The sequence below is a fragment of the Macadamia integrifolia genome, chromosome 14 (genome assembly GCF_013358625.1).
Source record: "Macadamia integrifolia cultivar HAES 741 chromosome 14, SCU_Mint_v3, whole genome shotgun sequence".
NCBI classification, from domain to species: Eukaryota; Viridiplantae; Streptophyta; class Magnoliopsida; order Proteales; family Proteaceae; genus Macadamia; species Macadamia integrifolia.
The window spans coordinates 23107803-23122894 of NC_056570.1; the positions used below are offsets into that span (position 1 = coordinate 23107803).

The 15092-nt window shown below is 39.4% G+C and overlaps 1 protein-coding gene across 2 annotated transcripts; it reads left to right on the forward strand.

Annotated features, from left to right (window-relative positions):
- The first annotated feature begins 307 nt into the window (after positions 1-307).
- Positions 308-15069, forward strand: LOC122060874 (F-box protein 7). Of its 2 annotated transcripts, XM_042623973.1 has the most exons (11): positions 313-509; positions 890-976; positions 1148-1260; positions 3131-3247; positions 4603-4699; positions 5724-5797; positions 8707-8760; positions 8864-8965; positions 9216-9274; positions 9480-9693; positions 14877-15069. In XM_042623973.1, exons 1-11 carry the CDS (start codon positions 500-502, stop codon positions 14934-14936), a joined length of 987 nt encoding a protein of 328 aa, XP_042479907.1. In that variant the 5' UTR covers positions 313-499; the 3' UTR covers positions 14937-15069. The 2 variants fall into 2 exon arrangements, with proteins under 2 accessions (XP_042479908.1, XP_042479907.1); XM_042623974.1 differs by lacking the exons at positions 8707-8760; positions 8864-8965 and having other exon boundaries at positions 308-509.
- Positions 15070-15092: the final 23 nt, after the last annotated feature.

The window sequence follows — 15092 nt, forward strand, 5'->3', positions numbered from 1 at the left end:
AAAAAAAAAATATACATGTTATGAGCTGTGTAGTTTCGGTCTCAGATCGGTATAGAGTCTATGGACTAAAGGTAGTTTTTTTAATTTCAAGACGAACGGTAAAATTGTAAAAAAAAAAAATATATATATATATATATTTTAAAGGAAAATAAAGGGCAAAACCGTCTAATCAGCGCCGATCAATATTGGTTCGGTTTTTGGGTGTCACGACTCACGATCCGATGCCGTTTACTTACCATGTGCATATTACCCATATATATCTTCTCTAAAGCTGGGAAGGGTCCACACATTTTGCGGTTGGTGGGCCAGTGAGAGTCGTCGGTGCACGGTCATCTACTCGTTTCTGTTGTCGTTGTTTCATCCTTCTTATCCCCGTTTTCTCTCTCTCTCTCCCTCTCTCCCTCTCTCCGTGAAGCCTGACATTTTAGTTGGAGCTCGAGATCAGAGAGCTTCCACCTGAATTTTATCCGCAGGAACTTTGATCCTATTTCTATTTCTCATGAGTTCAGGTATTGCTTCACAACTGGCAAAAAGTTCCCTTTTAATTTTAATGGCATTCGGTGATTTTCCCTGTTCGAAATTCTTGTACATCTTCATTAGTTTCATTCACAAGCACTCGAATTTCTATCCAAAAGCTTAGGTTTCCATGATTTCTATCTGTTATTTTAAAGATTGGAATCAGTTTCGTCTCTTTTGCCCACCTGGGCTTCTTGCTATTACATGAATTTAGTTGAGAATTTACATGGGTTTCTAGAGAATTCGTCATATCTGACTTCAATTCCTGTGGAGATTACATTCCGTTTTAGTTGTTAGGATGTTTTATTTCGTTTTTAATTCGTGTTTTCTTTCTTTTTTGATATTTGTATTGTAATTTGTTAATCTTTTGCAGACTTTGGCTTGTCAGTTCCACCAGAACTGGAATCGGCTTCTCGTATGAGAACCGTGCAGTTTTTTATTACACAAAGACCTTGGCTTGGTATGTAACATGTGCTTTTTCAATTTGTCAACCTTTTATTTATCGTATCTCTTTTTCCGTCTTGATGAATGCTGTAGAGCAGTCAAAATGAAATTTGATGCCCATTAGTGCTCTTAGTTTTTCTGTGGAAGAGAGCTGTTTAATTATTTGTCTTCTGGGATTCTGTTTCAGATCTTTATGGAAAGAGAGTTAGACCTGTTGCTCCTTTCGGAAGTGCAAGTAGTAAACCATTTGTTGATCCGGCACTCATTCACCGTTGCTTGCCTGATGAACTACTCTTTGAGGTACCGAGCACACTACTTTGAGCCATTAATGCTAGTTTTCTGACCGAGACAGGCCTTGATTTTGTTTGGGTGGAGAAAAGCCTGATGCGTGCTTTTGGGTGGATAGCAGACTTTTTTTCGTTATCCTTATTCTTTTGGCAGCGATGCCAAATAAAATTTTCCAACTGTGAACCATTCTTTGTAGGCCTTGGGGTATTCGAACGAAACACAAATCTAAGGTTTCAGTGTTACGACAATTGTAGTACCTCCAAAGGAATTCAGCACTTGAACTTCAGATGTTTGCAGGGAATACTAGGGTATTCCTTGAACAACAATTGCACAAGAAGAACATTTTCTCTCAATAGGGTTCCAAATCCTAATTAAGTAATAATGGAGAAGACAAATATGGAGAGGGAGGGAGGGAGGGAGGGAGGGAAACCCTAATTTTCAAAAGCCTATTTCTCTCACCCCTTAACTGTTATTTTAGTAATATTGAGATCCATTTTTCTTCTAGCATTCTACAAGCCAAGTGGTGGGATCCTATAAGGTGATCAAACTAGGTTGCCTTATATGAGTCTAACCCTACTTTGAATATAATTAATTAATTTAAAATATAACCTTTAATTAGTAAACAAACCATTTACTCAGAAGTGCACCCTTAGATGCATATAATTTAAACCTCTTTTAAGTGATATATAAGTACATTTTAGTCTCTCCACTTAACAATATCGCATGACGGGTTTATGGGCATGGATTGAATCTCCGCCAAAAACTTTAATCCGTCTGAACAATTTATACAGAGAATGTTGACTATAGATTGGACATAAAACATTTACAAAAAATTTCTTATATAATCATTAACTAATAATATTATTTTAAATGCATTTGTAAATTGTTTACAAAACTGTCAGCACTTTGAAATTTTGTTCAATCACAGTCAGATAACTCTCTCAAGATATTCACCCTACTTGAGAAGTGGAGTCCCTATTGAGCATCTCTTCCATTCACTTATGGATATTGTGAATCTAACACATTGATATATAGGTAGTGTAGGCATTCGTCTACCTTTGGTAGATCAAAACGCACAAAGTCCATTTGCAATAGTAAGGACATCTTATTATGGGTACCAAAATAACTATCAAAGAGAGTTTCGTTGCTTAAACAACTAACGGAAGTCCGTGCAAGACTTTCATGGCGAACCAGTTTGATACACATGCAATATGAATACTCACATTTACATTTTGGATTCACATTCTGAAAATATACCATGTCACAACCTATGAACATAATGTGTCCCTAGTTGTGAACATTTTAATGTATTAGCATATAACTTTAGGACAACCAATAATGCTTAAAATAATAATGCAAAATCAATTTAGTTTAAACACCTGAAATTGGGTTTGACGGACCCATATATCCAACATATTTGATGTTGAAGGGTGAGCATTTGATGGACATCCTTGAGGAAATCATTTTTCAAATAAAGGGACCACAATTCAGTTAGAATCCATCTGTTCGTTGACATATTTTTGTGGTCCCATAATTGAAGTTGAGCTGGCTGTAAAGTTAGAATTGTAGAGTGTTTGCTTCACTGAAGCTTTATTTGGGACTATTGGTTTTATTTTCACTATTGCTCTTGGATACTGTAAAACCAGTGGCTTGTTAGGTTCTGCTGACTTAGAAAATCCATTTGCCCTATATTTAGGTAAATTATCATTTATGTGCACAGATCATTTGTGAGTTCAGACCTGCTAATCTGTTTCCTTGTTCACTAGCATAGTTAAAAATTGTGGAATTTTAAATCGTTGGCAAGTTTCCGACTCTGTTCTTCAGAGGATATGTTATGTTTATATGCTAATTTTTTTTTCCCTGTTATGAATTTCATATTTAGGTTTTTGCGAGAATGAGTCCTTACAGCTTGGGGAGAGCAGCATGTGTTTGCCGAAAATGGAGATACACAATTCGTAATCCAGTTTTTTGGCGAAATGCATGCTTAAAGGCTTGGCAGGTAATCTGAATTTTCTTGTATGTCGTGAACTTACTCCCATTGGATTTGAATGTAAATGTTTTTGGATGTTCGGAGTTGGAAACTCCAGTGAATAAGGTTCTCTAAATTCTTATCAAAAAATAGTTGTCAAGGTCACCTAGACGACTTGTTGGTATGGCCTTGGTTTTTCCCCCCCCTCGAACGCCTCAGGTTGCCTAGCCGCCTTGACAACTATGATCAACAATCTTGGGTTTATTCAAAAATGATTTGCAATTTAGAGTTCATGGATGAGGAGTAATTCCAACCATAGTTGGCACGGTGCCAAGGCGAACCAAGGCTTGGAGGGCTGTCTAAGCGCTTAGGCGCATGCCTTAAGGCGTACAAGGCGACCAAGTGTTTTTTATTTTCTATATTTTCTCACATTATTGAGTAAGCTACATACACCTTGTATCATAAATCAATATTAAGCCACATTAAGTCACTAAAAATCAACATGTAGCCACATCAAATCATAAAAAATCAACACTAAGTCGCATTATGTCATAAAAAATAATATTTAGAGAAATGCTTTTGTTACATAATAAGTTTGATTGGTCAAATGATTTTATACATGAGACTTTTTGTATTAGGTATAACATAAAACTAGCTGTCCAACAAGTTTAAGGTTACTTAAATCTGAGTTGTAATGACAAAGCTATGCTCCGATCAAACTTATTTTAAAATGCGCGAATGCTGTTAAAATCTCATGAATGAAAATAATTTTATGGATATCAAAACAAAAGATTATTTTACTGGACTTTTGGTTTTTAGTAATGTTTAACTTGATAGGATTTATAAAATTTTCATAATTGAGAAAAACCCTAGCATTTAAAAGTTGAAAATCGCCCCTATAACCAAAATCTAGTTTTTGTTATTGGACTAGGGGGTTGACTTTTTATCCTTTTGAAATTTGATTTTCAAACTATTTTTATTGGATTCAAATAGGGGGTATTTTCTTATTTATGAATAATATTTTAAGTAAAAATTACTTAAATGACATTTGGCATAAATAAGTGTCAAAACACAAGGCGACATGTACTGCAATAAGGCAATTGTCGCCTAGGCTCCAGGGAAACTGCTTGGACTCCAAGTCGTCGCCTTGGCAATGCCTTGACAATTATGATTCTAACACTGCTATAAAGCTCAACTCTACAAATTTAGGTGATTGTTTGATTGTGGGAATTCATATGGAGGAGATGATGTAGGTAACTTTCGTGATGTGTAGAAAATCTACCTTTTGCAACATAGATTGAGTAAAGCAACTGCAGTCTGGACTCTGAAGATCTAGATATCGATAAATGTTTCATAAGCTGAAATCAAATCTTGTTTGTATGAAGCTCTCCGGACCAGTGGAAAATTACAGGATTCTACAGTCCAGATATGAAGGTTCTTGGAGGAAGATGTGGATTTTAAGACCAAGGATCCGTACTGATGGTAAGGTTTGGTGGCTGATATTGATTTTTTTTTTTTTTGAATTTTGGGCCTAATGCATTTCCATGGCTTTCCAGTGTAGCTTCACTTATATTTGTTGCTTTTGGTCTTCCAATAAGTATTTAATAAATTTCTATTTCATAAAGAACTAGATTTTAAAAAATTTATAAATAAAGGGACAGATTTTCATCACGGTCGTGTATGATAAACGGTCAACACTTCAGTCGTCATATAGTCGCACTAGAATTGAGTATTACCATCCAACGACTAAAGTGTTTACCGTGTTCATGCATGGTCGTGTATTAAATCTTTCACCATAAATGAAGACTAGGAAAACAAAAGAAAAAGAGCAGAAAGGACTTTCAGTAAGGTTCCTATTATACATTTGGAGGCAAATTGAAATAATCAACTGCCGAGTATTGGCTATGCTTGGTGTTTTATGAGTTTGTCTGTAGAAGGATGCTGTACGTGTGAGCAGATATTGACATTTGAGTCTGTTACTCTATTTTGTCGATCATCCACACCCACACATATCTTGACTCGGAACCTGTACTCTATATTCTACTGATCCATAGAGATTCCCTATATTCAGGAAATGAATTATATTATTTGTTATTTTATTATGCTGTTTCTAGAATTTTGTGGGCTGCAAGGACTTAAATATCTTGGAATGGGAAAACAGGATTTGAATAGCTGACCCCAACAGGATCAGGGCTTATTAAGTTATGTGGAGTTTTGAGGGTTAGATTTTTTGCAATAGCTAATGTGCTTTTTCCAGTGTTTTCTTGTGATTTTTCAGTCTTGTTTGGAATAAATTTTGAGAATGGCTTGTTCACTTGCTTATTTTATTTTATCACTTTAGTGTTTCATCCTCCATTTGTTGATATTTTCTTGATCCCATTCAAGCAAATTTACGCCCCTTATTTCTTATTCATTAGGTTTTCTCATTTATTTCATTTATCTTCAGTTTTACAGTTTGTTAGGAGTATGTATGAACTTATTTCTCCTTTTCCCTTGCCACTTGAAGGCCTTTATGTGAGCAGGAACACATACATTCGTGCAGGAATTGCAGAGTGGAAGGTTACCAACCCTGTTCATGTGGTATGCTGCATTTTAATTCCTCATATACATTTTCTTAATAACAATTGACTTCAGTAATAGTTGGGCTGATTGCATATCAAGGAAAATTGTCGTGTTTCAATTGTTTGTAATGATTCAATGATAGCATAAATATAGGATTCTCCCAATTCTTCTTCTTTCTATGTTCAAGATAAGACTATTGAAAGGTCTGGACACTACATTGACAAAGTGTATTTTGGGGTAAAAAATTCTTTGTATTAGTAATATACTAACATAACGAGGCTTCTTTAGGATTCAACTCTCATGCTGTATATTCACCCGAAAAAACAAAAACTCTCAAGCTACCAGTGCTTAGATCACTAAGGTACACCTCTATAATGATTTTATAAATCCTTCTTTGTTTCTTTCTAACATTATTATTAAATAATAAAGGGATAATCTTATACTGTAATTAAGAAAATGATAAAAAAGACATGCTAGTGATGGGCTGTGCAATGACGATTGATATAATTTCCCCATTCTGCATAAGGAACATCACATCCTGACCACCTTAAATTCTGCTCAAATAGAAGATCAAGAGAAAAGGAAGCTCAACACCCAATCAACCTCCCTATCAAATGGGACTTTTTTTCCTTGAATTGTTTAGTTCCAGATAATCAGTACAGTTGAGAATGCGGCAAATTCCAAAATATCCAACATCTTCTGGAGAATGCTCCCTCCTGCCATCATTCAATTAGTGTTGTGATTCTGTGAGAAGCAACCTGCAACACTTTCGAACCTTATGAAGAATTGTGCAACAATAAATCAGAGACTGATCTTGAGGGTTAATTCTCCAGGATGCACATGTTGGGGATGATGAACTTTTTGATTTATCCTATCACAAGCCAGTCTACTCCATCCCTTCTTAGTTTATCATCTCCACAGACCACATTATATTTTAGAAGGGGAATAGGATATCCCAATTAATATCTCCTCTAATCAGTGTAAGGACTAGCTATGCTTTACAAGATCCACAAAGAAATAGCTATATAAAAGGGGAAAAAGAAGGAAGTGAACTCCTCTATATAAAGAATTACCTGAAGAGAAAAATAAAAAGGATTTCTACTCGTGATTTCTGAAGAGCTTATCTCATCAATTACTTCACATCTAGTGGCCCAAAAGTCAGAAATCCATGGTTCTAGAAGAGTGGCCCCACATGCTAGCTTTGCATGTATTCTAAAAGGCCCTGCACTTTCTTTCAATTCTAAGAGATCAAGTTATAGCTATCTGAAGGAGATAAGGTAAAGCTGTGACAATTGGGGCCCCAAGTTAGGGAGGCATACATGATGGCCAGTAACTTTTCTGGAAGTACCCAATTTACACCCACACCCAAACAGATGTTGCCGGGACTTCATTGGCAAAATACCAATTTAGAAGATGATTAACAGATACTGCACCTCTTCAGTCTAGAAGACAAGTGCATGGGCTGCCAATCCACAAATTCTGTATTCAAGTACACCTTGTTGATATCTAAGTACTCTTTGTTCATGGCCGTCTTCAAAAGAATTGCTCAGAGCACAATAAATGCTTCCGAAGAAGGTTCTAGACTTCTAATATGCGGGCCTACTTCCACCCTTGTCTTTTTAGAGTTGTATGATAATAGTTGGAGGCTTTCTTTCATCCTTTTTGTTGCATGCCATCCAGTGGATGCAAGATTTTTTATATAGCCTTCAACAACTCAAAAGGAGAAGCATTGAAAAGAATAGATCACCCTTGTTCTCTTAATTGAAAAGAATAGGAGCTGCCACTGCAAACATCTTTAAACTTTGCAATCCCTTTATACATTGTTGATGATGTTGAGTCCATCTCATAAGAAACTCATAAAGGATTCAAGTTCTCAATCACGCAAATTATTGCAAAATCCAGGGACTGACTGTCATTTATCATGGAGCTCCCCAATCGAAGATCTTTTTGCACCAAAGTTGAGTTTGTTGGAAATTAGATTGCTTTAGCTTTTAAGTGACTATGAGCTAAGAGTTACATATCAGTAGCCCAAGAAATTCTTCTATGATTCGATGGATGTTTGAATTGATGAGTGTTGGAGACTCTTGCTCTGCTACCTTATATGACATGGATATGGTAATTCATTCAAAAGTATTATTTAATATTAAAAATTGATATGTATAATGAATTGCATTATATTTATATCTACTTCTGCAATATGAATAAGTAGATTTTGTATTTGCCTTGGTAAATTTTTCTATCAGAGAAGATGAAATTCATGTAGTGTGCTTGATGTTCAGTATGTCATACAACCAAGGATAAAGAAGAAGAGGAAACATACTAGTGTCGTTCGAGAATTGGTGGAATGTCAGAATCCCATGCATGTTTAACACAAACATTACTCCCTTTTAAGAGAGTTTACGTGACACTAGTTAATTTGTACCTTGTGCTGTGCATTCATTGACTTCCAAAATGTGAAAATCTCTGGAAATATGTTATTTATAAGGGTGGGAAGTAGAAAATTGAGAGTTATACTCAGTAAAACTCAATCAAGATTGTTTTAGGACCATATACAAAATGGTTTCTTGGTCTGGATGGTGACATGTATTGGTGAACCCATAACACATTGCTTGGACATGTCCATTGCATTGTGCTTCTGTAGGCACTTGTCATCCTACTAGATAACTTTAAAAAGAACTCCCTTCAAAATGTTATAGGTCATGATTTGTGAATAGATCCTTATGTGTGTAATTTTCTAATACACTTGTGAGAATATTGTACCAGTCACTGCAAGTTGCAGGTTTAGTTGCTTAGAATGAGCTTCAGAATAGGTTCAGTATTTGTCAATAAAGAAAGAAGTAGGGGATGTCTGAAACTGGTATTTGTTCACTGTTTTCTCATAATGTCAATTCTTCATGAATTAATATTTTTTCACTGTACGATTATAGGTCTGCTATTTCCGGTACATCCGATTTTTCCCTTCTGGAAGGTTCCTTTACAAGGTTCTCACCATAACCTGTTTGCTTTAATTGAGATTCTTAGAAGATCTTACTATGATGACCTAATTGCTTTTTTTTTTTTCTTTCTTTTAATTTGAATCATTAGAATTCTTCTCAAAAAGTGAAAGATGTGGTGAAATGCATGAACTTCCGTGCATCTAAAGCCGACTGTGTTTTTAGTGGCCGCTGTACATTGTCTGATGACAAGGTTTGAGCTTTATTGCTGCTCTGTAGTTGGCAACCTATTTCCCCAACTATATATTTTTTTTTCCTTGGAAGAAGTTTCCCTTTTATATTTTATTTACTTAATCTATTGTCAGATAGAGATTGTTGACAGTGATTGCATCTTTTAATGTCAACATCTCTGCACTCTGCAGTTAGTGGATAAATTGATTGATTCTTACAGAACTTCAATCGTTCTCTAGTATTTACTGGTCACATTTTCCCTTCATTTGCAGGTTGAAGCTGCTCTCTTGTACCCAGGCTTGCGCCCAACTGTTTTGAGAATCCGCTTAAGGTTTGACATAGCTCAGCTGGAATTGTTGTATGCCATATTTTATGCTTAAGTTAGGGGGGTATATATATGTACTTTGATTTACAGGATAAATCATGCTATTCCTCCTACAATCCAACAGTTGCCAGGCTTTTAGGAATGAAATGCATTCATGGAACCTTGTATTCTTCTGTAATTTAGCACATGAGCTGATTGGCCAATTTAACAGGTTGCGAGGAACAATACCAGGAGCCAACAATCGGATGGATCTCCTTTCACTTGTTACAAGTGGTGTGAATGATAATGAAATTAATGGCCATGATAATGAAGACATGCTTGGTGTGGTTGAGGGTTGGCAAGATGACGAGACCCACAACCCTGATGTACCTGCAGTCTCACACAAGAGAGGAATGACCCCATTCGTTTTTGTTCCATTTGAAGAGGTATATTTCTTAATTATCTCATTTTTTTTTTTTTTTTGGATGATTAAAATTCATTACCAAAGCAGAAGAAAAAATATACAGCCCCTAAAGAGGGCAGGGGAAAGAAAAGCAAAACCCCACTCAAGTGGAGGGTCTACTCTTGATGATGGAACTAGAGAGTTCCCAGGAGTTTACAATATGGTAGTTTTTAGGGGTGGGGCTACAATTGGAGGGTCTGTGAATACTCTCCAAACCGTGAAGCTGTGGCGGGGGATGTGATGCTTGAACCATATGAGCTTGTGCCAAGGGGAGGGTTGACCATGATTTCTGACAAACTCCCAAGAAGCCTTTGAAGAGAAGAGCTTGGAGGAGGAGGGCAGCCAAAGAATAGAGTCTTGACTATGCCTTTGAGACTCCTAGAGTACCGGCAAGGAGCTCCAAATGTCATCAAGCAGGGGGTGGATTGAGGTGGGGGGGGGGGACCAATTGCCAGAGGATAAAATATCAGCCACAAGAGCTTGCTTGGTCAGATTGGAACTATAAATAGTTCTGGCACCTATGATACGATAAAGAATTGCTCTGGGGTGCCAGGGGTCAAGCCAAAGAGAAGTGTTAGCCTTATCACCTAGTCGGATGGAAATGGTTGTGGAGATGGTGGGATAAATAGCAATGATGTTTCTCTAGATCCAAGAAGCATCTGAATGGCATTTCACTGTCAAAAAAGAATCAGAACGGGGAAGAGTCTTGTAGATCCAGTTAATCCATATGCTCCTTCTTTTTTTTAGACAATTTTCCAATCAAGCTTGATGATACCCGCCAAGTTAATATCCTTGATTCGTCTCAATCCTAATCCCCCTCCACTTTAGGAAGACAGACTGCTGCCCAACTGACAGGATGGAGAAATCTCAAGCAATCACATCCTTTCTAATGGAAAGAGGCAAACATCGATTCAAGCTTGGAGATGATGGTTTTTGGCAGCCCATAAATTCTAGACCAATAGATGTAAGAAGCTATTTGATGAGCTGAAGGTGCCCCACAAAGGAGAGAAGCTTACCTTTCCATAGTTGGAGATGCTTCTTGATGAGGTCAAGCATAGGGGTATAATGATGAGCTGAGAGCCTAGCGTAAATGGGGGGCAACCCCAAATACTTAATCGGAAGGAGGCCCAAGGAGAATCCAGTCTGCTCAAGGAGGGAGGCTTTGGAAGAGTCAAGAATCCCAGCCAAGAAGATGAGAGACTTTGCAGGACTGATGCGAAGTCTAGACAGTGGCAAATTGGTTCAAGTAGTGCATAATGGCTTCAATAGAGAAAGTGTCTGCTTTGGAGAATATCATCAAGTCATCTACAAAGATATGATGAGTTAAATTGACAACGTAGCACTTAGGGGTGGGGGAGATGAGGTGCTTATCAGTAGCCACTTAAAGGCTTCTAGAGAGAGCTTCGATTGCCAGGCAAAAAATGTATGGGGAAAGTGGACATCCCTGTCTAATTCCCACATATGAGGAGAAATACCCAGTCGGTCTGCCATTCACCAAGACAGAGAAGCGGGGAGAGGCAATGCAGTGTTGAACCCAATTGGAAAAAGTTGGCGGGAAAACCATAATGTTGAGGACCGAGATGATATAATCCCATCTGATGGAGTCAAATGCCTTGTGTATATCAATCTTCATAAGAGAAGTAGGAGAGTGGGATTTTCTGTCAAACCCTCTGATAATCTCATGGCAAAGGATAAAATTATCCTCAATGCTTCTCCCAGGGATGAAGGCCAATTGGTTGTTGCTCACAAGTGAATCAATCACATTGAGCAGAGATGTTTCCAAAGGAGTTTGTATTCTATTCTTTAAGTGCATCTTTTACATTCCTCAGCTTTCTTGCCAAAGTAAGAATGGGCATGAACAGGCTTTGACCAAGCTTCCTAGATAGTGGACGGATAGTCCGGATGGGAAGTCCACATATCAAAGAATTTAAAAGGTTTAGGGCTAAAAGAGGTGTATGGTTGGACAAGTAGGGAGATAGGGCTATGATCAGAGATGTTTGGGGTTTCAAAGGAGGCATGGGAAGAGGGGAAGGCTGTGAGCTAGGCTTCGTTGACTAGAACTCTGTCAAGTTTACAAGCAATACGGGCATTTCTGGATCTCTTGTTAATTCCAGGAGAATTTGATACTAGACCACCGAAGGTCATCAACTGCTATGTCATCAATGCAGGAATTAAAAACATCCATATTGGTAGTGTCAAGAGAGCCACCTCCCAATTTCTTATGGCCGAATCTGAACACGTTGAAGTCTCCACATATCCCCAAGGCTGGGAGCCAACTTGGTTGGTAATTTGCCTGAGGTCAGACCAAAGAGCACCCCTATCGAAAATCCGATTAAAAGCATAGATGGATGTAAGTAAAAAGGAGCTGCTACAGGCCAAGTTAGAAATGGAAAGGTGGAGGATTTGATTAGAGAAGGAAAGGAGGGAAACATTTAGCTTGGAGTGGTCCCATTGGAAGCAAATGTGGCCATTAGGGTGGGAGGAGTGGTTGGTCAAGAACGACCAGCCCGGGGCAATAGTAGCAGCAATTCGGGAGGAGGATTCTTTGGTATGGGATTCCAAAAGACAACAAAAAGAGGATTGAAGCTCTTCAATAAAATGGCGCACCGCCGCATGCTTATGAGGGGCATTTAGGCCCCTAGTGTTCCATATTAGACCTTGGGACATTAGGCAAGGTGTAAGGGAGGCGGAAAATTCTCTCCAGAGGAGGAGGTAGTAGTCTCAGAGGCATGCCGGGATCTACTTCTGCAGTGATAGGACCTTGGGGTGGAGGAAGTGGAAGGGTTTGGCAATAGAGGGGCAGTTAGCTGATGTTTCGGCTTGGACGTAAGAGGTTTTTTCATTCTTGACATTGCAAGTCTTGGACACAGCAAGGGTGGAGGTCGTGGCGGGTAGAGAAGGAGGGTCCAAGTGGGTTAATACAAGGCCCGGATCCACAACAGACGAAACTAGATCAATAGGTAGTGAAGAAGGGAAGTGGTTGTGGGCCTGAGAAGTGGAAGGCCTATGGTAGAGGCTCGGTGGGATGGGCTAAAGGAATAAAAGGAGAGATGGGCCTGGGAGGACAAGATTGGGAGTTAGGTGTCTCAGAAAAGGCGGGGCCCATAGGGATGGCTAGCGCAAGAGGGTTGTGGACACGTTCACTAGTGGCAATGAGAGGGATAAAAGGTATTATCCTTTCAGTGGATGTCATCTTAGAGGAAAGGCAACTACATGAGGGACATTGCGGCTTGGTCTGCATCAGAGTAGAGGGTTGCAAGCCTCGAGATCCAAGGAGGGTTGGATCGACGTTAGTGTCAGGGCATCCTCATTGGAGGAGGAGCCAGAGGAGCCTGAAGAGGCTTCCGAAGAAGAGGTAGAGGACTCAGATTTCTCCGAAGACCCAGAAGAGGTGACTCCTTGCCGACGGAGCTCTAGATGTCACCATCATCACTGTTGTCAGAGCCGACAAGCATAGAGACGTCTTCGATTAGAGTCGCCGAAGTGTCCAAGATGGAGAAATGGTTGTTTCTAGCGGGCAAGACACGTTGGGCTAAAGGCTTTCTGGCAATCGGAGGAGCATCGGTCACTAGGTTCCCATCATCACTTACAGTGGCGGGAAGGTGATGGTTTGGACGGCGATTTCTTCTTCCTCTCGTCTGGGGTTGAAAGGAGGTGCTGTTGCCAGGGCCAAACATAAGGGATCTATCTCTTTGGTGAATGGGACCAATCGGCTCAGTAGGACATTCGCCGACAGGTTTAGGCGACTTAGGTTTCATGGAGCAAGAAGCAGAGTTGTGCCCAAAGACATTGCAGTGGAGGCATTGGGGCGGCTTCCAGTCATAGTGGATGGCCTGCTGGAAGGAGAAGTCGTCTCCATCTTGGATGGAGATGGAAGAGGGGAGGGCTTCCGAGGTGGCTACTTCGACACAATTTCTCGCAAAAGCCAAACGATCTTTCCTATTGGTTCTGGCATTTGAGTAGATGGGGGTGCCAAGAATAGAGCCAATGGTACTTAATCCTTTGGAGTACTAGAAGTGGAGAGGGAGCCCAAGGAGGGAGACCCAAATGGGGATGGAGTAGTCAACACGGTTGAGAAGACGCCAATGCTAGGGCCGAAGGAATATTGGGGATCTTGCAGAGATCTTGCCTTACCCCTTTCATCAGAGAAACGGAACATGAAGAAGCTATGGTCAAGAAGCTGACTGTCCACAGTCCCAATCGGTCTCCAGTGTTTTAGGAGGGAGAGCTTGACAAGGTGAAATGGAGGATGTTTTCCAAGAAAGTGTCCAATAAGAGAGTTATCCCAGCGAAAGGCTTCAGAGTCAAGAAGGCCCTTAGGACAGGAAGCGACAAGAGACTTGCCCAGCTTTTTTTGGGGAGGGGGGGACAAAGTGCAGAGGAAGGCCCCTAGGGAGGGTGGGGGCACGAAGAGGGAATGGCGGGAGGAGGTGGGGGAGGAGAAGAGGAGGAAGGGGTGGTGGCGGGGTGAAGGTGATCCGGCGGGAGAGAGGACCCAACCGGAGGAACGGCCATGGCTTTCAATCAGGCTACGTCATCCGGCCAAAGAGAAGTGCAACTCAGAACCAGGATCACTTAAAATTATTCTGCAGGCATTTTTCTCTAAGGTGCCCAACCTTATTCCAGTTATGTATCAATTTTTATCTCACGTCGATCTTTATAAATGTGACAGATATTGACTCATTTATTCATTTCTGAATGCTACTAGTTTATTCTTGTTGTTTTCTTGGACCCAAAGACCAGCATGCTTCTATTCATTTAATCATAGTGTTCTGATTTTGGAATAATTTTGAGTGATATACCCTTATGTTCTCAAATGTGAAATTTTGTGATTTGAATTAAATCTTTTGGGCTCCCTTTAGTCATTTTTCCCAATGAGCTACAAAGCAGTTCTCCAGTTACGACATGCATACAAACTTGGCTTTTAGTTTTCCTTTGTACCTTCTGAAATCAGCAGAACAGTTTTCTGATTTGAATCATATTGGGTCGGTTCACTATGTTCAAAAATTTGCTTCAGCATTCAGTAAGTAGCCAGTGATAAGAATCCATGATCGGAATTTTAGGAATGTTAAGAGGAATTTTTTCTCTTGCCAAAATTAGTTATAATCATATTGTGGTACTATAGGCTACCTTGTGGAATGACATGTCTGGTCTTGTGTGGTACAGGTGGAGGCATCAGTTCTAAATCTTCCTGTTGACAAGATGGATTATTTTGTACCTGGGTGATACTTGAAGCCCTGAAATCCTTTGCTGTAAATATGTATGCTCTGAACATCCTTTACTGTGTTGGTCAAAGGATTAACAATCCTGTTTATCGATTTCTGCAGTACCTGAACCAATACAACGAGCCTTTTCTGTATTGGTCTGGTTTTTTTTTTTTTT

Bases quoted from the DNA above. Each gene is read 5' to 3' on its own strand.
- LOC122060874 (XM_042623973.1), top strand. The intron at 4,700-5,723 runs GTAAGGTTTGGT...TGCCACTTGAAG, and splicing joins ACCAAGGATCCGTACTGATG to GCCTTTATGTGAGCAGGAAC. The intron at 5,798-8,706 runs GTATGCTGCATT...GTACGATTATAG, and splicing joins TTACCAACCCTGTTCATGTG to GTCTGCTATTTCCGGTACAT.